Raw genomic sequence first — 24345 nt, forward strand, 5'->3', positions numbered from 1 at the left:
GAAACATTCTCTAGTGTAAATCCTGACTAGTTCATTAACTACAGATCAGTTTCAGTGAACATTATTCACAGAGGGATCTGAGTTCCTTATACCAGACTCTACAGAAACTGTAACACTGTACAGCTCTGCGACTCAACAATATGACAACAATGTAACACACACTAGAATCATCAAATAAAGCCCCACTAACCACTAGAACTAGAACTAACTAACTAGCACTGGACACTTGCATATTAGAGATTTCTACCACCATAGGAGGCGAGATATCATCCTTGAACCAGAGCATCCAGCCCTCAATTTCGGACATAAAAAGCGACGTGGCCAGGCATGATAACACTTTGACTGAACTGCAGGACTGTGCCTCGAACCACTCTGACACCATCGCCACTCTCCAGGCCACTGTGGAGCGTTTGTCTGCGGAGGTAAAGAAGTTAGATGAGAGATGTGGAGCTCTTGAGGCACTCCAGGAGGAATAATTTAAGAACTGCAGGAATACCAGAAGGCACAGAGGGACCCAAGATGACTGAGTTGGTTCACACCTGTTGGCGGAGGCGCTATCTCTCGAGGAGAAGCCACTCATCGATCGAGCACATAGAGCGAATCGCCAGCGTCCCAAACAAAGTCATCTTCCTCGGCCCATCATCTTGAGATTGCACTACTACCACATTGGTGAGGAAATTCTGCTGAAAGCTGCAGAGAACAAGAACCTGATGTATAAGGGTTTTTAAAATAAACATCCTCCCAGATTTCCCTCCCTCTGTTGGAAACGCAGAGCCGCATTTGCAAATATGAGAGGAAGACTACGTGGGATGACCGGCGTCAGGTACAGACTGCTATACCCTGCAAAGCTGTTAGTGACCCATGGTGATGTGAGGAAAAGCTTTACCGATCCCAAAGAGACCGTAGACTACGCGGAGAAGCACCTCTCCCACCCACCTTCAAATGTATTAAAAGCAAGGATATATCTATATGTCTAACGCTGACACAGCACTGTGTTTCTTCTTTTCCCTTTATATTCCATGTAAAGGTGAATATGGAGCGTTTATGGCGATTTTCTGAATCTCGGGCAGATGAACTTCCCTGAAGTGTTTCCAGCTGGGCGTCGAGTGTTTGACCGACGCATGAAACGACACGTTTGTGAGTCTTTGTGAGTATTTATCACACGGCGTGCTGCGGGGAAAAGCCTGTTGTAACATTCATGTTTTACCCCCTGACGGCTCTTTTTGGCTTTTCATCCCTAAACTCTCTGCATGCTCTTTCGTGTGATTCGTTTTATTTTGAAAAGTCTCAATAGGATCTTGAGCTTTATTGTGAAAGGTTTATGTGGACAATAAAGAAGCGGACGGCGGAGCCACGCGATGGTTTTACCGGCGTTGTTGCTAACGAGCGTCCGTAGTGTGGTTATATTAAATATAAGAGAAAGAGAGAACTTTAATACAGACACTACAGTGAGCATCACAACCATGTAACATATTTTACACCATGAAACAAACGATGTTTCATATCATCATCTGATATATATGTTATATGGAACAGGCCCAGCGCAGGCTGCCTGTGATGCAGCACAGCGCCACCCTGTGGTCATCACTGCACTGGTGACACTACAAACAACAAGTATACAGGATGGACGGTGGCCCTGAGAGCTCACACACACTGCTGCTTCTAAAACACCATGAAACAGGAAAATGCTGTGAAAGCACAAAATAATCACAGTTCAAAGAGACAATAGTGACAGAAACAGAGGCTTCACTGGTGCTGAGGGAGAAATCCCAGAGAAGCTTCCTTCCTGCCAGTATACGAGCCCACCAACAGAGACAGGACCAGTTCATCCTCCATCACTTACTGTGGCTCACGTTGCTCTTCTGTTGCTTTGCATCACAGACGCGTCTTTACTGGCTTCTTCTTCTAATTGCACTTAGAAACATGTTGTCTTTAACCTGTCACAGCTGCCCAGATGTTGCTGCTGAGAACATGTGGAGCTGATTCATGTAGTCATGTGTCTGTGAACAGCCAATCACAGGAAGACTTTCAGAAGAAACTCAGAGGAACAGCTGAGATGTGCTGAGTGACACAAGAACTGACAACAAATGTTAAAGTTCAAATGGTGGTTTTGTTTGCAGGGACTGTGAGTGGATGGAGATCCTGGTCCTCCTCAGCTGTGAGTTCTTCCTCTGTCATGAGAACCTCAGGGGGAGAACATGTGCTCACTCTCAGCTGCTTTAACAGGAAAGAAGCTCTTTTAGATCAAAGCTGAGAAACTGTTTGTAACAGCGAACTCTGTCACCTTTCTCTCCTCAGCCTGCTGCTGGACAGGCCCATGAAGCTCTGCTGTGAAGGCTTCCATGTCCCAGGCTTCACCTTTACCTGCTGACCAACGGGAGGCGTGGCCAAAACAGCGATGGGGAGTGGAGCAGCAGGTAGCAGAGGTGAGCCTCTTGTATGCAGCCTGTTATCTGTGGGACCAGGGAGGACGTGACAGCAGATGTTGCTGATTCAACATCTGTGTGACAGCTGGAGCAGCACAGTCTGCAGGAAACATCTGTGCATGTAGGAGACACCAAGGTTTACATGGTGGAAGCAGACGACTGACTCAAGCAGCCTCACATCACAGGCTGCTGGCTACAAGCACATGACCACAGTGACTGGTTTCACTGGTGTCTGTCCCAGTCTGTGGCAGAGATACAGGAAGTCACAGACAGCCTGCACACAGCGTTTCCTCTGGAGTGTGTTTCACACCCTGTTTGTGTTTCTCACTAACATGTTGTAGTTCTTCCTGCACACAGCAGCACTTTGATCATTTCTCCTGCTTTTCTTCCTTTTCTAGCTTTTATACACTGACAGTAACACAAAACTCCAAAGTCATCATTTGAGGAGCTTCTTAAGAGTTTCTGTGAGTTTAGTGAAGTCAGCCTCTCAACAATAAGTGTGTGTGTGTGTTGATTATCTAATGTTCAGAGAGGACTGCACTGATGTAGCATCCAGGTGAGCAGCTTATGAGCCAACAGGGGAAATTTAGCTGTATTATTGTTGTTTAAATGTAATAATTTATGATTTCATGTTCCAATATTTCACTTTTCCCAACGTTTTGTTATCATTTGGTCTGAAAACCATGACAAACAGCAGTGTTACAGTTGTTAGCATTAGCTGCTATAGAGCACTCAGTCACTGTATTGGTGTTAGCGACATGAACATATCTGAGCTAACTGTGTGTTCCAGATGTGCAGCAAACCCAACTGTCCCTGTGTTTTCCTGCTGTAGACATTATCCCCATGATGCTGACGTCCTCTGGTGGGACGAGCTCACACGTTTATGGATTCAGATGCTAACTGGACCAGACTGGTGTCAACCTTTGTGCTATAGAAGCAAATCAAAGAAGAACCAGTTGAACCTGAGCTGTCTGTAGTGGTGACACCAACACCATGTCACCTGCACATGCTGACCCAATCAGAAACCAGTGTTGACGCTGAGACCCGTCTCTGTAACAGGAAGTCCATGAACAGGCAGACCCTCTGCAGCAGGCTGACCTGTGACCTCTGAGACAGAGGGAGGAGTTTGTGTCAGCAGGGGGCGCTGCAGCATCGCCTGAGAGCTTTAAGAACAACAGCAATAAACAGGAAGTGAAAGTCACACTTCTGTTGTTGTGCGTCATCAGCAGACCTCCACCCTCTGCAGGAAGCTGAGATAAGAAGCAGCCAATCACAGAGCAGAGAGCGTGTGACTTCCTGTTCCTGCTGTTACTGTGACAACAGCTCCTGGGACAGAGAGCAGCTTTCTAAAGAGGAAAGATGCTGCTGTCACCCCCGGGTGTCATGTGACCCGCCTGATGTACCGATTTAAGACTGTAAGAACAATAATAACAACATGTTTTAGTCAGGTGATCCATGCAGAGCAGATCCATGTGACCAAACACAGCTGGATCACATGTTTCCTCTCCTGGAAACAGAAAGCCTTCATGTATAAAGGCTCATGTACCCACTGAGCCCTGCTCTCAGATCTGTGAGGCTTTAACAAACAACAGTTTAAAGTCATGTTTAGCATCTTCTGTCAGTGTGGAAGGTCACACACTTTCCTGAGTGTTGAACCCTGAACTACTAGCTGTTCATGTCAGCCTGGACATAAATACAGACCTGCCTGCTGTCATAGACCCCAGCACTCACATGTTACTTATAAGTGACTCATATGTATGCATGTATATATTGTGTATGTTGTGCTATTTCTTACTTAGTGTGTTGTGTCTTTGTTCCTGTTTGTGCTGCAGCACTGTAACCTAAATAATTTCCCCTGGGGATCAAAAAAGTATTCTGATTGTGATTAAACGAAACCAGTCAGAGCAGAGGACGGTGATGTAAGGAATGGGATTTTAATCAGCCAGTCTCCTTTAACTCTCAGCATCACAAAGTAATGTGGTAACATCTGGACTGATGTGTTTACTGTCAGCTAGTTTAAATGCTGTAGGCTGCAGCCGCTGCTCTAACACTATAACTGTAACAGGGCTCAGTGCTGCTTCTAACAGTCTGAGCTGCTTCAGGCTTTATTTGTGAGGAGCACAGCAGCTTACAAACACGTGGCTGGGCCTGGACCCAAAGGAGTGTTTGTTAAAGCCTGCAGTGAATCCAGCAGCAGAATGATGGAAATGCAACACAGCAATGATGAAGAGGAGCAGCATTAAAGCCAAAGTCCAGTTCATACAGTTAGGTCCATAAATCAAATAAGGGAAAATAAAATGTTGTTGGATGCACCTGTCTGCACCCTTAATGCTCTCTGGTCGCTATGGTAACGCGTAAACATTTCTTTCAAAATAAGACACACGACTACAACACGGGAAAGACCCAGGGAAACGAAGTTAAGGATAAAAACCCTGAAAACCATTGTTGGATTTATATTTTATCATTGTCATTGTTATTGGGGAATATCTAACCATATATGCTCAGAGGTGTAGAACCAATTGTGTAATGATAGTAGTCTTTAAAGACTTTGTGTGACTCCAGAGTGTTCTGGCATTCACACCCACGTCCTGGGATCATGGGAGAGGTGCTACCTTCTTATTGTTTTGTGGTGGGATGTCTGTTTTAGTCTAAGTGCCTTTTGTTTAGATGAACTGCTGGACTTCCAGACCAGCAGGTTTAGGGAAGTCGTTTATGGGGTCACACACACACACACACACACACACACACACACACACACACACACACACACACACACACACACACACACACACACCTACATAACATACAGACTGGTACCTTTGTTCACGTGTATGTTAATGAACCTATGTATATTCATGTAACCTCAATAAAAGAGCAGTGTTACGAGGGAACGGACGAGAGCGACTGTGGTCAAGCGAAGGAACGGCATTGGTCCAGTTCTCTCCCGTGCACGAGAAACATAAAGAACTACTCGTGTCTTGCTTTGCTGTGTAGCTGGATTGAACGATCCAGCGAACAGGTTTATGCTACAAACCTATCAACCATCAATTTCACACCGAGCCTCGACTCTCACGGCCCGGTACCAAACGACTCACGGACCGGTCCGTGACCCGGGGGTTGGGAACCGCTGAGTTAACGCATGAGTATTTCAGGGCTGCACGTCATTTTCATTGTTAATATCTTTGTGAAAAGCACATTGATGTGAAAATCTTCATGAGAGTCAGAGGCCCTACAACACGATTAAAGATTCATTCAAAAGAAAATCACAAGTTATTATCATCTTCAGAACATTTCATTAAACATTAGAGACAGACTGCTGAGTACATCTCATCTCTATCCAAACAACCTACAGTCCACAAACACATCATGAACCAGTGCTCTGGGCTGTGGTCTGTCCCCAGTTACATGGATCAGCTGGTTCCCTGGAGGTGACTGCTGCTGTGGTTTGGAGCGGATGAATAAACCTGAACTGAATCAGGTGTCCAGTTACTTTTGGTCCCTTTAAACCAGGCTGTCACATGTTCAGCATGTGAAACTCCTCCTCCTCCGTGAAAACGGGTGTGGGTCTCAATCAGCCAAGGTCTTGGGTGAACCCATTGTGAGATCTAGCCCCACGCTATCATGTGATTTCCTGTGATCAAATGTCCCAGGATGTGAGTGGGCGTTAAGACGTCCATGTCCATCTTCAAGCAACTTAAAGAAGTCCAGACGCTTTTCTTTCCAAGCTCCTTCAACAACATCATTCATAGAACAGCTTCCAGCTTCTTTTGCTCGGCTACAGTTTGGATGGATTTGCATTTAAAGATGCAACAAGAAAAAATGGTTAGGGTCAGGAGGTCAAAGGTCAGAGCTCCTGTGGGTCTGAGGGCGGCCTCACGCTGGAGAAGGATGAAGGAGTCTGACCTGAGCCAGTGTTTGACATGAACACATCAGCACTGCTGTCAGTGAGCCTAACGACAGCCGTTAGCATCATTTCGGTGTTTCAGTCATAAAAACACTTCCTGTCACTGTGGTGGTTACAGTGACATCATGCAGTTTGTGCTTTGACCTCCAGAGGGCGACAAATCAGCACAGACAGAGAGCTCCATTCAAACTTTGCTGCCATCAGGAATAATTCTTCAAATATAATCATCAGGGTTTGAGCAGTTATGATATCAGGGACAATCTAGACATGTGTGACAACACTGAACATGTCACATGACACACCTCAAACATCATGTGATCCACTCTCAGTCTGCACTTTCATTCATGACTTCAACAGGTTGAAATCAGCTTTGAAGAAACATCAGTTCAGTGCTGAAACATTTAAACGCTGCAGGAAGAAAAACAACAAATTGATGACGGATGTTTGTGCTTCAAACAGGAAAACCAGCAGAAATAAATAACAGCCTGCCAGAGGTTTGGAGTTTCCCAGGTGCACCTGAACGCAGCACAGTGTTCCAATGCTCCTGATTGTCCTCAAACGTCTCTTTGGGTGTTTCCTTCCTGCTCAAAGTTTAATTTCACTTCCTGAACTTCGTGGAGTGGAGCTTGTTGTTGGTGTGTGAAGAAACTGTAAGTTTGCTTTGTTTCCTCCTTTAACAGTTTGTCTTTAGGAACTTTACTGTTTGTTCAGCTCGTGTTTGATTTCTTCACACAACAAACTGTGTGTGTTTGTATTTCCGGTCTCTCCATTAAAGTCAGTGTGTAATGTTTCCTGGCTAACATCAGCTGTGTGCAGCTTAGTTCAGCACAAATCTGCCGCTCCATAGTTCACGGTAACGGACTCACAGCTGGACCAACGAGGCCGAGTGTGTCCGCCACTCTGAGCTACGTTCGTGTTTGTGTACTTGTAGTTTGTACTTTGAGTTCAGTCAGAGCCCACAGAGGACGCAGCGTACGTGATGACGTCACAGCCCTTTACCTCCTTTACTGTCACTGTGATTAATGTTTACACACGAGACACCTGCAGAGCTCTGACGCTAAGCTAGCACACAGCATGCTAACACTAAGCTAACACTAAGCTAACGCTAAGCTAACACTAAGCTAACGCTAAGCTAACACTAAGCTAACGCTAAGCTAACACTAAGCTAACGCTAAGCTAACACTAAGCTAACGCTAAGCTAGCCAAGAACCCAGAGTGAGTTAAAGCTGAGTAAACACTGACCCCAGACCAGCACCGTGATAAAGTGAGCTGCTGCTGCTGAACTTGAACAGGTAACAAAGTGATGAGCAGTCAGGCTGCAGGTTTCTACCTGTTCATGTTTCTACAGTAGAATCACTTTGAAGTGTCTTTGTGCTGTTTCATCTTTGATTTGTGTTCATAAACACTCAGAGAAACATCACGTGACCTCATCAGGATCTGTGTTGGTGTGTGGGGCTGTACCTCAGCTTTATGTTGTTACATGCTCATTTGTTCATTTTAACATCAAAGTAATGTTATGAGGAGTAATGAAGTAACGTACTCCATTACTTTTAATCAAAGTGTTCTGTGTAATATGTGTAATAATGACTGTTTTGAGTAATGACCAACACTGATCACAACAAAGAGGAAATGCCTCCAACATGCACAAACATTTGAGCCACAACATGCAGTTAATGTGCACAAATGTCTTTGATATGCTGCTCAGTGATGGTGGTGACTGTCAGAGCAGAGCTACTGAGAATCAATAAGTAATATCAATGATGGGATCAGAATCACTAAATTCTTCTCATCCCTGTCAGTATCATACATGTGCTGTATAATGTGATAAATGTAGAGGTGCTGGCTGTTCTCTCACTCTGCTGTTTAGCTGTAAAGGACGCCTCCCTGCCTTTGTCTCATTCATGACCTTTAATAGTCTCTTCTAACATGCAGAGATCTGTATGATCTGTTTCATAGAGTCTAACCAGCCTGTACAGGTAACAACAACAGTCACTGCATCACTGACACACAAACGTCATCTCTGTCAATAACAACATTCATACATGGAATAAAAACACATCAGTGGATCATTGCTGGAGCTGATGTTTGTGCTCCTGGTGCAAAGGCTCTCAGTTTCCTCCTTGAAATAACATCAGTGGTGGGTCAGCGACATGCTTTCTTTCCCTCTCAGGTTTAAATATCTGGGACTCTCCACCGTTTGGTTTTAGAGCTGAAGAAGCTTCTCAGATGAAACGTCTTCCAGAAACTTAAAGACGTCTCTTTTCTCTCCAAGCTCCTTAGATCACATGACCTGGATGACTGAACCTACAGACATATTGACCTGGTTTCATGGTCACATGACAGGTCAGAGGTCAGCGACTGTAACTCAGTTCCTCCTGTTAATGTGAACTCACTGAGTGTTTGTGGTTTACCTCTCAGACTGACTGAAGATGATGATGGAGGAAGAGGAGGACAGAGCAGAGTCTGCAGGGTCCAGCTGTCCGTCTGTGAGGAGTGACCGGTCCAAAGATCTAAATCCAGGCTTCAGTGGTGAACCTGGAGCAACGAGGTCAGAGAGCTGAACTCACTGAGTAACAGAAATAATTCTGCACTGACATTATAATCAGTGTTGACTCTGGTTGATTGTCTGACTGTGTTTGTGAGCTGAGAGGAAATGAAAATGAGTTTGTAACAAAAATCTGTTTTGTCCAGTTTTCCTGTAAAAAGCTGAACTCTAATCTAAGAGGATGTTACTGACAGGAAACAGCTGCATTATCTGCAGTCTGTGTGATCACAGCTGCTTCAATCATGTTTGTGTCTGCAGAGGTCAGAGGTCACAGTCTGCAGGGTCCAGCTGTCCGTCTGTGAGGAGTGACCGGTCCAAAGATCGACCTCCACTCTTCAGTGGTGAACCTGGAGCAACGAGGTCAGAGAGCTGTGATGACTCCTTTACATGTTTGTGTTTCCTGGATAAATATGACCTGAAACATCCTCAGATTGTTACAAAGATTCATTAAAAAGAAAACAATGAAAGAGAAAAGATCCAAATGTTCGACTTGGTCATTTGCTGTTTGAGGACAGTGATGCTCATATCTGTGGGGAAAGTGTGACCTGAGTGGGTTCATGTTTGTCTTTAAAGAACAGAGCTGCTCTGATTCTCTTTGTGTCTGATCTGTTAAACAGTCTGAGAGGTCACACAGAGACCCAGCAGCTAAAGCCTGGATCATACTGGCTGCTGTTACTCCATCAGGACAACACTGAACCACAGTGGTGTGGATGTAGTGGATAAATCCCACCATACTGATGCTCAGAGTTAACCACAGGGAACAAAACCAGATGTTACCTTCAGATTGTGACCTTTGGAGTGGACGATGCAGATTTCAATAGAGAATAAATGTTGTTGTTTTTCAGCTGTGAAGAAAGAATCTAATTTTCTGAACTTAAGAATTTATGATGCTGGAAACAACATGGAGACTATAACACAACATTTCCACTGTGTTCATAGAATGAATGTAAAACTGTCAGACATTCATTAAATATGCAAAATGTCTACAGAAGCATCAGAGGGTCAGACGTGAAGCACTCAGTGATTTTGATCAAATGACTCATCAGTTATTGATCTGTACTACACTGATCTACCACGTTAGTAAAGCTGGTGTTCTGGTGGTGGAGGGAGACTCGGATCATGTTCTGGTTTTGGAGCAGTGATCTGCTGATGGTTCAGTTTGATGAGCTTCTTCAAAATCATCCCTGACATCACCACTGAAAGGACGTCCATGAAAACAGACTGAAAATTACTGATATGTTCACAATCTGAGAGTTTAAAACTTGACAGACTTGATTCAGATGAAGTTATTTGAGCAGACACTCCTGGATCTTTATCCTGTGTTGATCTAATCCTTCATGGTTCCTCCACAGAGTGGAGCAGCAGAGCTCAGAGGTTCCCAGTGGTCAGTCTGCCCAGCAGCATCAAACACAGCTGGACTCCATATTTATGGTCTGTACATGTACAACAACTACTGTTACATCTGTTCTGTTCACAGTCATCTCCATGCTGCTCTTTGTAGACCAGTGGATCGTCAGTGTGTCCAACATGGATCTGATGTTTGGCTCCATGATTTCAGTCTGATTGGCTCATTCATAAATATTCTGTTCCAGCTGCTGGAGGACAACATCATCACTTTTGTGAAGAACGAGCTGAAGAAGATCCAGAAGGTTCTGAGTCCAGATTACCCAGAATGCTTAGAGAGTCAGAGGAGCAGCAGCAGAGATGCGTTTGTGAAGATCACAGTGGACTTCCTGAGGAGAATGAAGCAGGAGGAGCTGGCTGACCGTCTGCAGAGCAGTAAGAGGATTTATCTAAAGATTTAAGCTGCTGGATAAATGAACATTTTCCAGAGATGGAAGATGGAGCAACATGTTTTAAAGATTAGTTCTTTTTGGAATTGAGTGTTTATTTTTCTTCTCATTCAGAGCTTCAAGCTGCAGTTTGTCATCGTAACCTTAAATCCACCCTGAAGACGAAGTTCCAGTGTGTGTTTGAGGGCATCGCTAAAGCAGGAAACCCAACCCTTCTGAATCAGATCTACACAGAGCTCTACATCACAGAGGGAGGGACTGCAGAGGTCAATGATGAACATGAGGTCAGACAGATTGAAACAGCATCCAGGAAACCAGACAGACCAGAAACAACCATCAGACAAGAAGACATCTTTAAAGCCTCACCTGGAAGAGATGAACCAATCAGAACAGTGCTGACAAAGGGAGTGGCTGGCATTGGGAAAACAGTCTTAACACAGAAATACAGCCTGGACTGGGCTGAAGACAAAGCCAACCAGGACATCCAGTTCATATTTCCATTCACTTTCAGAGAGCTGAATGTGCTGAAAGAGGAAAAGTTCAGCTTGGTGGGACTTGTTCATCACTTCTTTACTGAAACCAAAGAAGCAGGAATCTGCAGCTTTGAAGACTTCCAGGTTGTGTTCATCTTTGATGGTCTGGATGAGTGTCGACTTCCTCTGGACTTCCACAAAACTACAATCCTAACTGACCCTAGAAAGTCCACCTCAGTGGATGTGCTGCTGATAAACCTCATCAGGGGGAAACTGCTTCCCTCTGCTCGCCTCTGGATAACCACACGACCTGCAGCAGCCAATCAGATCCCTCCTGACTGTGTTGGCATGGTGACAGAGGTCAGAGGGTTCACTGACCCACAGAAGGAGGAGTACTTCAGGAAGAGATTCAGAGATGAGGAGCAGGCCAGCAGGATCATCTCCCACATCAAGACATCACGAAGCCTCCACATCATGTGTCACATCCCAGTCTTCTGCTGGATCACTGCTACAGTTCTGGAGGATGTGCTGGAAACCAGAGAGGGAGGACAGCTGCCCAACACCCTGACTGAGATGTACATCCACTTCCTGGTGGTTCAGGCCAAAGTGAAGAAGGTCAAGTATGATGGAGGAGCTGAGACAGATCCACACTGGAGTCCAGAGAGCAGGAAGATGATGGAGTCTCTGGGAAAACTGGCTTTTGATCAGCTGCAGAAAGGAAACCTGATCTTCTATGAATCAGACCTGACAGAGTGTGGCATCGATATCAGAGCAGCCTCAGTGTACTCAGGAGTGTTCACACAGATCTTTAAAGAGGAGAGAGGACTGTACCAGGACAAGGTGTTCTGCTTCATCCATCTGAGTGTTCAGGAGTTTCTGGCTGCTCTTCATGTCCATCTGACCTTCATCAACTCTGGACTCAATCTGCTGGAACAACAACAAACAACCTCCTGGTGGTTTAAACCATCTCTCCACCTGATTGCTGTGAACAAGGCCTTACAGAGTCCAAATGGACACCTGGACTTGTTCCTCCGCTTCCTCCTGGGTCTTTCACTGCAGACCAATCAGACTCTCCTACGAGGTCTGCTGACACAGACAGGAAGTAGCTCACTGACCAATAAGAAAACAGTTCAGTACATCAAGAAGAAGCTCAGTGAGAATCTGTCTGCAGAGAAAAGCATCAATCTGTTCCACTGTCTGAATGAACTTAATGATCGTTCTCTAGTGGAGGAGATCCAACAGTCCCTGAGATCAGGAAGTCTCTCCACAGATAAACTGTCTCCTGCTCAGTGGTCAGCTCTGGTCTTCATCTTACTGTCATCAGAAGAAGATCTGGATGTGTTTGACCTGAAGAAATACTCTGCTTCAGAGGAGGCTCTTCTGAGGCTGCTGCCAGTGGTCAAAGCCTCCAACAAAGCTCTGTGAGTACATTTGTACTCATGTCTTTACTTTTAACATCCAACTGTGTCAGTAATTTATTTCACCAGGCTTTCTCTCTTTGTATGAATTTGTAAAGTTTTGGGATTTCTCCAATACAACTGTGACCTCTTTGATGCCTCCAGAACTCGAGACGCTGGATTCACCATAAACTGATCATCACTGCTGCTGTTATGTTATCAGTCTTTGTTTAAACACTTAGGCTGCATGTGCCTGATGTTGTGATACTTTATATTCACATGCATGCTCCTAGATACATTTCTACTGCAGGTCTATTTTAGTCACAAATGTTGGTGAAACACTTGCTTTTACATGCATGGTGGGTCCTGCATTAAAGAAAGCATTTGAATTACTCAGTGAATCCTGGCAGCCAGAGAAACATCCTTAGTTCCACTTTAAACTAAACTCTGCTTCGGTCTTCCACAGTGTGTTTGTTGTTTCTTTGTTGTTGTTGGCCTGCTCTCTCCTCTCACTCCAATCTGGTTGCAGCAGATGTTTGTCCCTCCCTGAACCTGCAGACTTGGGTGCAGCACCTCAGTTCATCTTCAGTCTGAAACCAGCTGTTGTAGCTATATCCCCTCAAGCACACCTTCCCTGGTCATCTCTGCTGTGGTTGCTATAAAATTTAATCTTGATTAAAAAAAAAGAACAAAAAAAGTCAGACTTGATGCCATTTGTTGGCAGCATGGTGCCTGTTTGTCAGTCTTTGATGATAAACTGCAGCACAGTCTAAAGCAAACCTTCTGACTTTATTGACTTTATGCATGTATATATTCTTCCTGTTCACCTTGGACACACAGCAGCTCTCTGTTTGTTGTGATTGGATCTAGAACAGCCAACATATCCTAATCTAGATGATTTCTAAGGTGGTATCTGGGAGGAAAAGTTAAAATCAGCTTGGATGGCCTGTACTGTATGATGGCCTTGGTTGCACCACATTGATAGCCATGCAGGGTGGTTCACTCCTTGGGCAAGAAGACCGAGGAGTGAGCCACCCTTGGTCAAAGCTTGGCCATTCAAGCTCACTGTTTTCCCCTTGTTGGTTGATGATAGTATTTTTTTTACCTGACTTATAGTCATCATTGTCTTCAAATTAACTCACACACTGCTGACTGCTGTAGCTTACCTGGCTGAGCAGGTGACCCATGCACTGAAGGTTAGAGTCGTGACTCCAGGGCCTGGTTTGAGTCTGCCCAAGACCATTTCCTGTGTGTTATTCTCCTCACTTCTCCCTCCCTTCCTGTCTTCTCTGTCCTGTACAGTGAAGACAAAAGGCCTCGAGTTGTGAAAACTCTTCCCCTTCATCATCTTCCAAATCATCTCTCTCATCTAAAATCACCAGTATTCTCTGAGTAGAGAATCTTTTCACAATCTTGAATGATAAGGATCCAAGTGGGTAAAGTTATTTATTTGTTGTGTTCCTATTTGCAGCTGGGATAGATTAAGAAAAACTATCGGCTGCCCAAATTACATCCAGTTTAGAAGACAAACATTGAGTGAAGTGTTTGTTTCATCGTCCTTCACAACTCATCAACCAGGTGTCACAAACTGCAGCAGAACAGTACAAAGCATGTCATACTGGATGGCTGCAACAACCAGAGTTTTACCTACCTTTGGTATTTGGTGACAGCATGAGCGTAATATTTACTGAACAGAGTCGTCTTCTGTAATCTTTTCAGATTCAGATTCAGAACACTGTATTTATTTTCAAGGGGCAATTAGGATACTGAGCTTTCCAACCGTACATACAATACACAAACATCACATTGGGGAGACGGGTCAGGCTAGGTAGCTGGCCGGTCAGCCGCTAGAGCAGCGACCCGGAACCGAACAGCAGAAAATGCACAACATCAGGAAAGATGAGGAGAAACATGAACACCCCCAGACTGAGCTCCAACAGGGAGATCAGTTTGAGAACAGACAAAAAAAATGACCCCAGCGCAGAGCACATGAAAACTCTTAATGCGCCATAGAAACACATGACGAGCAACAGGGATGGGTAAAAGGTGAGAGACAGCCGGTGTAGACAGCGCATCCGGGCCTGCAGCATTTGCGCTGGTCCCCTCGACCCACCGTCTGCACCGGGAGGGGATAAGCATGCTTAGGATGGGAAGGAACAGTCTAAACACCGTCTGTTATCAGGGTGAGATTTATGTTCAGCTCCAGCCTTGAGACCACAGCTGGCGCCGGTATGTTAGCCGCATGAGATGATGGTGGCTTTCTTTGGTGCGAACAACTGCATGTCAATTTCACAGCTGATCTAACAGTCCGTCACTCGTCTCTCAATCTCCCGTTGGAGAGCCACGAGCTTCTCCGAGAGGTTATCGGTTTTGCGCTCAAAGAGCAAAGTCTGAGAACTCACGACCGCCATGAGCTTCTTCAAGATCTTATCCGTGCTGCGTTCAATGAGCCCATTTTGAGAAGTCACGACGCGTCCCATTGTTTCAGTCACAGCGGGCAGCCTTGTGGGGGTTTGAACAGCTGATTCCGCTTTCTTTAATCTTCAATAAGCCAGGGCCAAGCCAGCTCAGATCAGCAAGAACCCTTTGCTGCTGTGAATGTCCGTGCTGCTATATTTCAGGATCAGGCTCTAAATGTACAAATGGATCTGAGAAGATTTCCAATCATGTTTCTACTAGATTTACAGTTTGTTTTCATGTCGTCTGACTCAGATGGTGGAGCAGGTGGAGCTTACAAGGAGTAAGTGCTGCTATAGAAGAAGAGTTGTGTTTTAATGAAGCTATTTAGTTAACCAATAATTGTATTGCATGCTGGCATTAAAAATGTTTCATTTGACTGATTTAATTGTTTGTTTGTTTTCTTCCAGACTGAGTGGCTGTAACCTCTCAGAGAGAAGCTGTGGTGCTCTGTCCTCAGTTCTCAACTCCCAATCCTCTAGTCTGAAAGAGCTGGACCTGAGTAACAATGACCTGCAGGATTCAGGAGTGAAGCTTCTGTCTGCTGCACTGCAGAGTCCACATTGTACACTGGAAACTCTCAGGTCAGGATCCAAACATCCCCACTGCTGATCATTAAATGATATTATTGTATGAACAACCAAGCTTTATAGAATTGGCAGGTGAACTTTTCTTATCTTTGGATTGCTTAGGAGATTCTTAATTACTGTCTGTCACTGTGGTTTCATTTGTAAAGCCACTTCTGCTGCTTTCATTCATTTGGAAGTCCTGTAGCTGAGTTTGGGAGAGACTAACAGCCTCGGCAGCAGAGGGGAGAAAGGCTGTAACACCACCACTTTACTTTACGTCTACCTGTCACATCATTTTATCAGGAAACAAATATGCTCATGTTTTTACTATGTTTGTCTTGAAGATGTAAGAAGATCACATGGTGCTTTTTATTATTGTGTTGGTTTGTTTCCTGTCTCTTGGATGGAGCCCAGCTTTGCGTGGCCCCTGGGCCTGTGGTCAGAGTGTGTGCTGGATAATCCGTCCCAGGATGAGGCCAAACTGACATGGGATGAAATGTCTGTCACATATTTGAGCCCAATTTAAAAACATCCTCCATAAATATTGAATAATAACAATAATAATAAAGGGTCAGAAGATGACTTGTTGGAATGAAAATGAGCTTGTAGTTTTTCTGCTTTAATAATGTGACTGGAAAAAGGTGTTGGACTTCAAATATGTCCATTTCTTTCACACTTCACCTTTAAAAGTGAAGCCTTGTTGTTCCTGGAAGGAAAAACACGACTTTTTCAAGTCTTTGTCCTGTTTTTATGATAAATGTACGACTTTAATGTGAAACATTCAGAGTTTTTTCTCTTGTTGTGTTTGTTTGAAGCTGCTTCCTGTTGGCTTCAGCTGTTTGGAGTTTCCATTTTCTAAACTTCTACATTCTGAACCTTCTTCAGCTCTGAACAGATGATGAAACACTGAATGATTTCAAGCACTTTGTCTAATAAACTTACATCTTTCATTCTTTATACAGATTGTGGGGCTGTGGTTTGTCAGAGATCAGCTGTAATTATCTGGCAGCAGCACTGAAGTCCAACCCCTCCCATCTGAGAGAGCTGGACCTGAGTGACAACAACAACCTGCAGGATCCAGGAGTGAAGCATCTGTGTGGTTTCCTGGAGAGTACAGGATGTGGACTTGAAACTCTGAGGTCAGTCAGCATGTTTTAGTTGTGCTGAGATGAATATGATGTGAAAGTTGTGCTGACACTAAACTGCAGACATCAGGCTGATATTATACTGATCCACACTGAGGATCTTCATGGTAAAGTCTGTTTTCTTCTTCTCTGGTTTAGTCCATTGACTGCAGCAGAACAATGTTTGCATTTCAAACAGTGAGACTCAACGTATGGCCCGCGGCCCACACGCGGCCTGCCCACCTTTCCTGATTCAGAGAGAGGGGACCCTGATTAACTGTGTAGTGTTCTTCCTCACAGTTCTAAGTATCAGACACAACAATGAATAATCCACAGCTGACTGTCTTTAGCAGGTCAAAGGTCACGGCACACAGCAGACAGTGGGAAATATTATAATTCTGATCATTTATCAGCACATATCCATATGTATAAAAACAAAGCTGACACTGTGAGACTTGATCAGAGGTGTGATCATCACAGCAGAGGCCTTTGTGTCAAAGTCACTGAGGATCAAACAGAAACACATGAAGCAGATTTTCCTCTTCTGGCTTTTTATAGCAGATAACCTTCAAAATATTCTGCAGTCGATCAAAACCTGAAGCAAACCATGAATCAACATGTGAACATGACCTGATGCTGCTGAAGTGAAGCAAAGTTACAGAGGTTTGATTACAGACACAGCTGAGAGTTTGTAATCTGTCATCATTTTAAAAGGTTTAAATTTCTTCAGTATTGAACAGCAGAAATGAGGCTTTGTTTTCGGAGGCCGACAGCAGTGAACACAACAGCAGACTGGTGCGTAATAAGCAGTGAATAATGCAGGAAACAGATTTTTGAAGGTAAACTGTTCTTGAAGTACACTGAGAGAGGGAGCGCTGTGCAGGAAGTAAACGTCAAAGTCAGAGAGAATTCATGACGATGTTCATCAAACGTAAAGCGTAGTTTGGATCTTCTTTTGCTGCTGGTTCAGTCAGTTTTGGTTGGAGACAGATGAAACCTGCAGCTTCAGGATCTGTGAGCTGTCCACTTTCAGCCCCGACGGCGTGTCCGTGTACGTGCCGTCGAGTAAACGATCCACGCTCTGTGTTTCCATCTTTGTGTGTTTAGCTGCTCTCATTTACTGTTTTATCTGTTTGCTGCTTGTTGAAATACTTTTGGGAGCTTTAACCTGAGATTCTGGCAAAATACATTTATATTAAAAATCGATTCAGGATTGAATGAATCAACATCGCTTTATTCAAATTAAAACCATTTAAATAGGAAAATCCTTTTTTTTTTTACAGCCGCCTCTAATGCTGGGTAATGTCAGCTGGTCCATGTGCAGCTGGCTGTGAGGCTCAGGGAGCGTCTACAAAGTGCAACACTGAAAGAACATCATCCATAAATATTGAGTAATAACTGGACTCTCATACAGTGAGACTCAAATGCCTTTAAACATCAGCTTATCCTGCTGATCCAAGTCCAACACTGAGTTTGTAAAAACATGTTTGTCAATCATTTTGTTTGGTTTCTGAGGAAAATGATTCAATAACTTGCTGCTAATACACAACATTTCATCATATTTCCTCAAATGAGTGTGTGATGTTCTTTCACTGTTGCACTTTGTAGACGCTCCCTGAGCACTGGTCTCACAGCCAGCTGCACATAGAGACCAGTGTTGTTAGTCCAGGTCAGAAGATGACTTGTTGGAATGAAAATGAGCTTGTAGTTTGTCTGCTTTAATAATGTGACTGGAAAAAGGTGTTGGACTTCAAATATGTCCATTTCTTTCACACTTCACCTTTAAAAGTGAAACCTTGTTGTTCCTGGAAGGAAAAACACGACTTTTTCAAGTCTTTTTCCTGTTTTTATGATAAATGTACAACTTTAATGTGAAACATTCAGTTTTTTCTCTTGTTGTGTTTGTTTGAAGCTGCTTCCTTCTTTTTTAAAACATTTATTTATTGTTTTTAACTGGTTTTACATGGTGCACCGTGAGCAAAAAGCTTGAAGCTGCTTCCTGTTGGCTTCAGCTGTTTGGAGTTTCCATTTTCTAAACTTCTACATTCTGAACCTTCTTCAGCTCTGAACAGATGATGAAACACTGAATGATTTCAAGCTCACACTTTGTCTAGTAAACTTACATCTTTCATTTTTTATACAGATTGTTTGGCTGTGGTTTGTCAGAGATCAGCTGTAATTATCTGGCAGCAGCACTGAAGTCCAACCCCTCCCATCTGAGAGAGCTGGACCTGGGTCACAACAAAACCCTGCAGGATTCAGGAGTGAAGCATCTGTGTGGTTTCCTGGAGAGTCCAGGATGTGGACTTGAAACTCTGAGGTCAGTCACATGTTCTAGTTGTGCTGAGATGAATATGATGTGAAAGTTGTGCTGACACTGTGGATCAGTAGGCCCACAAACCTCTATACAGGAAGTCTGGTTCTACTCTTTGTAGAACTTCTGATCCCTGATCCTCTGAGTCTGACTCAGTAAATAATGAATTATCTTCACTTCACATTTCAGTCAGTTCAGATTTCATTAGCACGTTCACTTTAGCATAATCCATTTTAATCCAAACACCTTTCTCTTTAAACTCTGTTTGTCAGTCACAGTATATCCAGTACAATCCTCTTTTTCACTGCGTCACACACATTCAGAGATCAGAGTGTCCTGTGTGTGCTCTCATTCACTCACACTCACTCTCATATGGCTGAAGTCTGTTTGTACACAGGCTGTCAGCTGGCCTGAGTTAGGCCTGTCTCTAAAATCATTATTTTATTACTTTTATTCTGATTCATCAAAGCCAAACTCAAACATATTTATATTTACTGATTATGTTCTCATCAATAATTAACAGTCAGTACATTCAGATATGAATCATAATTCAGTGTTTAACATATTATCACAGATGGACTGCACAGGAGATCTCCTTTATGAAGAAACTGTGAAAGTTTGTCCAACAGTGGGAAACATTTCAGAGAACATCTCAGAGAATATCTGTGAAGCAGAAACTAAACATAATAATAGAAGAAAAGCCAAATAATGATCCAAATCCTGCTCTGAGACTATCAGACAGTAAAGGCTTCCAAAGACTGCTCACCTCTCAGACTTACTTAAAGATGCTGGTGCTGTCCACAGATCAGCTGACCTGCTGGGTCTCCATGATCAGCTTTGTTTCTTGGAGATAAAGGCTGAAGCTTTTAGAGCTTCAGTTCTCCAGAGCAGCAGGATGTCTGAGGTCCGCAGAAACACAAAAACACAGCAGCTAAAAATAGTTGTTCAAAGAAAACGAGGTGGGAGCTGCTGATTCCTGAGCTTTGATACTGGATTAGCTTCAGTAGTTATTCCCATCACTGCTGTAGGAGCTACATTTAGTCACAGCTGACTGTCTTCTTTGACCAATCAGAATGACTACTGTTGTAAAAACAAGCACACAAAGACCCAATGAGAGTGAAGAACAGGATAAAGAGCTCTTGTGATGGTGGTAAAGAAATGAGCAGCAGACGGCCGTCTACATGTTGTAGTGGTTTACAGTCACCAGGGGGCGCCGTCACGGCCACGCAGTCAGTGGGCTGCTCTGCTTGTGCTGTTGTTGGTGAAGCTGAAGTGAAAGCGAAGTTAAAACAATGAAAAGTGTCCACTGCAACCTCCATCTGAGCTTGTCATGTTCTTCTTCTTTGATCCTTCGTGTTTGTGCTGAACGCTGCTGCTGCTCTCTTCCCTGTTCTGGAAGAGGGAAGAGAGCAGGGATACTCAAAGCTTTCCAGTTTTCAGACCAAGTGCGCACTCATACTAATCAGCATTGGAGCGTGCACAGCGTCGTCCACACTGAGCTTTGTTGTGAGCGCATGGACTCGTCTGCAGAACATTTCCAGTACAATAACCAGCTGTGCATGCGCCCCAAGCAGCAGCTTCAAGCTCACCTCAAAGAAGTTTAACAGGAAGGACGACTCATCCATCATGCGTCCAGCTGTGACCGTGTCCACAGCAGAGTGTCACCGCGGCTTAATGCTAACATGCACACATGAAGCTAATACCACCACGAGCAGCTGCTCAGTGGATTTGGAGGAGAAATGTCTGCAGCTTCTCACAGGCAGTACGCAGAATGTGGATCTCCACAAAGACTGTGGAGACCTCGTCCCAGACTCAAAATCAACACTTGTCTGCTCAAAACTTCTCACACGTTCCCGTCACAAGTGTCTTCTAAGTGAAGTTACCAGGTTCAGGTCCAGCTCTGTTTATCTGGAGCTGCAGTAAATGATCCATCCTCACAAAGCAACACAGACACCAGATATGCAAACACAGCATCATACAACACAACCAAGAGATCCAAAGAATTATCTCTGCATTTCTGTGGCTGATGCTGCTGGAACGAAGCTGTTTGAAACCTTGTTGTTCTGCACTTTGGGACCTGAAGAGGAACTTGAACCTCTATGCAGAGGGTTCAACTCTGAGGATTCCTGTTCAGTTTTTTCTCTTTCACACGGCAAAACTTGACAACTTTATGATAAATGTACGACTTCAATGTGAAAAATTCATTTTTTTCTCTTGTTTGTTTGAAGCTGCTTCCTGTTGGCTTCAGCTGTTTGGAGTTTCCATTTTCTAAACTTCTACATTCTGAACCTTCTTCAGCTCTGAACAGATGATGAAACACTGAATGATTTCAAGCACTTTGTCTAATAAACTTACATCTTTCATTTTTTATTCAGATTGAAGGACTGTGGTTTGTCAGAGATCAGCTGTGATTATCTGGCAGCAGCACTGAAGTCCAACCCCTCCCATCTGAGAGAGCTGGACCTGAGTAACAATAACAACCTGCAGGATCCAGGAGTGAAGCATCTGTGTGGTTTCCTGGAGAGTCCAGGATGTGGACTTGAAACTCTGGGGTCAGTCAGCATGTTTTAGTTGTGCTGAGATGAATATGATGTGAAAGTTGTGCTGACACTGTGGATCAGTAGGCCCACACACCTCTATACAGGAAGTCTGGTTCTACTCTTTGTAGAACTTCTGATCCCTGATCCACTGAGTCTGACTCAGTAGATAATGCAGAGTTCTGAGCTGATGTGGGTGAGAGGACTCAGGCAGCCTGACAGAGTTGATGTCCAGGTCTTCCCTGCTTGTCCTGATACAAATAAACATGAGTATCAGATCTCATCAGTCACACCTGTTAGTGCAGCTCTACTCTAGATTGTACTGCTTGTTAAACTAGGATGATTTTAGAAGCCTGGACCGCAGACTCCAAGGGAAGATATGACTTGGAAAGACTAAACCAACCTATTAGAGGTGTTTGCACTAACATACAGTGGGGCAAAAAAGTATTTAGTCAGCCACCGATTGTGCAAGTTCCCCCACTTAAAATGATGACAGAGGTCAGTAATTTGCACCAGAGGTACACGTCAACTGTGAGAGACAGAATGTGAAAAAAAAAAATCCATGAATTCACATGGTAGGATTTGTAAAGAATTTATCCGTAAATCAGGGTGGCAAATAAGTATTTGGTCAATAACAAAAATACAACTCAATACTTTGTAACATAACCTTTGTTGGCAATAACAGAGGTCAAACGTTTACTATCGGTCTTTACCAGGTTTGCACACACAGTAGCTGGTATTTTGGCCCATTCCTCCATGCAGATCTTCTCGAGAGCAGTGATGTTTTGGGGCTGTCGCCGAGCAACACGGACTTTCAACTCCCGCCACAGATTTTCTGTGGGGTTGAGGTCTGGAGACTGGCTAGGCCACTCCAGGACTTTCAAATGCTTCTTACGGAGCCACTCCTTTGTTGCCCGGGCGGTGTGTTTTGGATCATTGTCATGTTGGAAGACCCAGCCTCGTTTCATCTTCAAAGTTCTCACTGATGGAAGGAGGTTTTGGCTCAAAATCTCACGATACATGGCCCCATTCATTCTGTCCTTAACACGGATCAGTCGTCCTGTCCCCTTGGCAGGAAAAACAGCCCCATAGCATGATGTTTCCACCCCCATGCTTCACAGTAGGTATGGTGTTCTTGGGATGCAACTCAGTATTCTTCTTCCTCCAAACACGACGAGTTGAGTTTATACCAAAAAGTTCTACTTTGGTTTCATCTGACCACATGACATTCTCCCAATCCTCTGCTGTATCATCCATGTGCTCTCTGGCAAACTTCAGACGGGCCTGGACATGCACTGGCTTCAGCAGCGGAACACGTCTGGCACTGCGGGATTTGATTCCCTGCCGTTGTAGTGTGTTACTGATGGTGACCTTTGTTACTTTGGTCCCAGCTCTCTGCAGGTCATTCACCAGGTCCCCCCGTGTGGTTCTGGGATCTTTGCTCACCGTTCTCATGATCATTTTGACCCCACGGGATGAGATCTTGCGTGGAGCCCCAGATCGAGGGAGATTATCAGTGGTCTTGTATGTCTTCCATTTTCTGATGATTGCTCCCACAGTTGATTTCTTCACACCAAGCTGCTTGCCTATTGTAGATTCACTCTTCCCAGTCTGGTGCAGGTCTACAATACTTTTCCTGGTGTCCTTCGAAAGCTCTTTGGTCTTGGCCATGGCGGAGTTTGGAGTCTGACTGTTTGAGGCTGTGGACAGGTGTCTTTTATACAGATGATGAGTTCAAACAGGTGCCATTCATACAGGTAACGAGTGGGGGACAGAAAAGCTTCTTAGAGAAGACGTTACAGGTCTGTGAGAGCCAGAGATTTTCCTTGTTTGAGGTGACCAAATACTTATTTTCCACCCTGATTTACGAATAAATTCTTTACAAATCCTACCATGTGGATTCATGGATTTTTTTTTTCACATTCTGTCTCTCACAGTTGAAGTGTACCTCTGGTGCAAATTACTGACCTCTGTCATCATTTTAAGTGGGGGAACTTGCACAATCGGTGGCTGACTAAATACTTTTTTGCCCCACTGTAGATAAATGCTCAGATTTACACGTTTAGTGTCTCACAAAGGGTTGAAAAGTGAATGTGCACAGAGAGGTTGGTGGTGAGACGGGCACTTCCAGCACTGTAGATGTGTTCCAGCTCAGTGTTCGTGGAAATAATCCAGAGAGCAGGATTCCTTGATGAATGTCACATCTTCTTAAAGTTATAATCCACAGGGAAAACTGTGAAACTGTCGATCTGATATCTACTCAACCAATCAGGTGTTTACATCCCCTTCACTGATCTTCAGCCTCACCTTATCATCACCCCCTCTCTCTCTCTTTTACATCTGAATTATCTTCACTTCACATTTCAGTCAGTTCAGATTTCATTAGCACGTTCACTTTAGCATAATCCATTTTAATCCAAACACCTTTCTCTTTAAACTCTGTTTGTCAGTCACAGTATATCCAGTACAATCCTCTTTTTCACTGCGTCACACACATTCAGAGATCAGAGTGTCCTGTGTGTGCTCTCATTCACTCACACACACTCTTATATGGCTGAAGTCTGTTTGTACACAGGCTAATCTGGGACTCTCCACTATTTGACCCTTGAAATAAAGAAGCTTCTTGGATGAGAGGTGAAAGGCGAAACGTCTTCAAAAAACTTAAAGAAGTCCAGATGCCTTTTTTTCTAAGCTCTTTAGATAACTGCGAACCTTCACAGAAACCTCATCAGTGGGACTCTCAGAGCTACCGGCCCTTTGCTACAATCACAAAGATCTTCATTGAAATCAATGATATCAAAGCTGG

At 44.0% G+C, this 24345-nt stretch overlaps 1 protein-coding gene across 1 annotated transcript in view; it reads left to right on the plus strand.

The window, feature by feature from the left end:
* Positions 1-2398: 2398 nt before the first annotated feature.
* LOC146679556 (NACHT, LRR and PYD domains-containing protein 3-like) overlaps positions 2399-24345 on the plus strand; it is a 44919-nt gene continuing 22972 nt past the window's right edge. Inside the window, exons 1-6 of the mRNA XM_085450359.1 lie at positions 2399-2426; positions 10783-12562; positions 15406-15579; positions 16527-16703; positions 18832-19008; positions 21378-21554. Of these exons, the coding sequence (XP_085306485.1) occupies positions 2399-2426; positions 10783-12562; positions 15406-15579; positions 16527-16703; positions 18832-19008; positions 21378-21554 (2513 nt within the window). The remainder of the gene's footprint in view (positions 2427-10782; positions 12563-15405; positions 15580-16526; positions 16704-18831; positions 19009-21377; positions 21555-24345) is intronic.

Source organism: Copadichromis virginalis, unplaced genomic scaffold, assembly GCF_057382275.1.
Source record: "Copadichromis virginalis isolate Kocher_CV1m ecotype Utaka unplaced genomic scaffold, C_Virginalis_male_GT1.1 unmapped_scaffold_1, whole genome shotgun sequence".
In the NCBI taxonomy this organism is placed as follows: Eukaryota; Metazoa; Chordata; class Actinopteri; order Cichliformes; family Cichlidae; genus Copadichromis; species Copadichromis virginalis.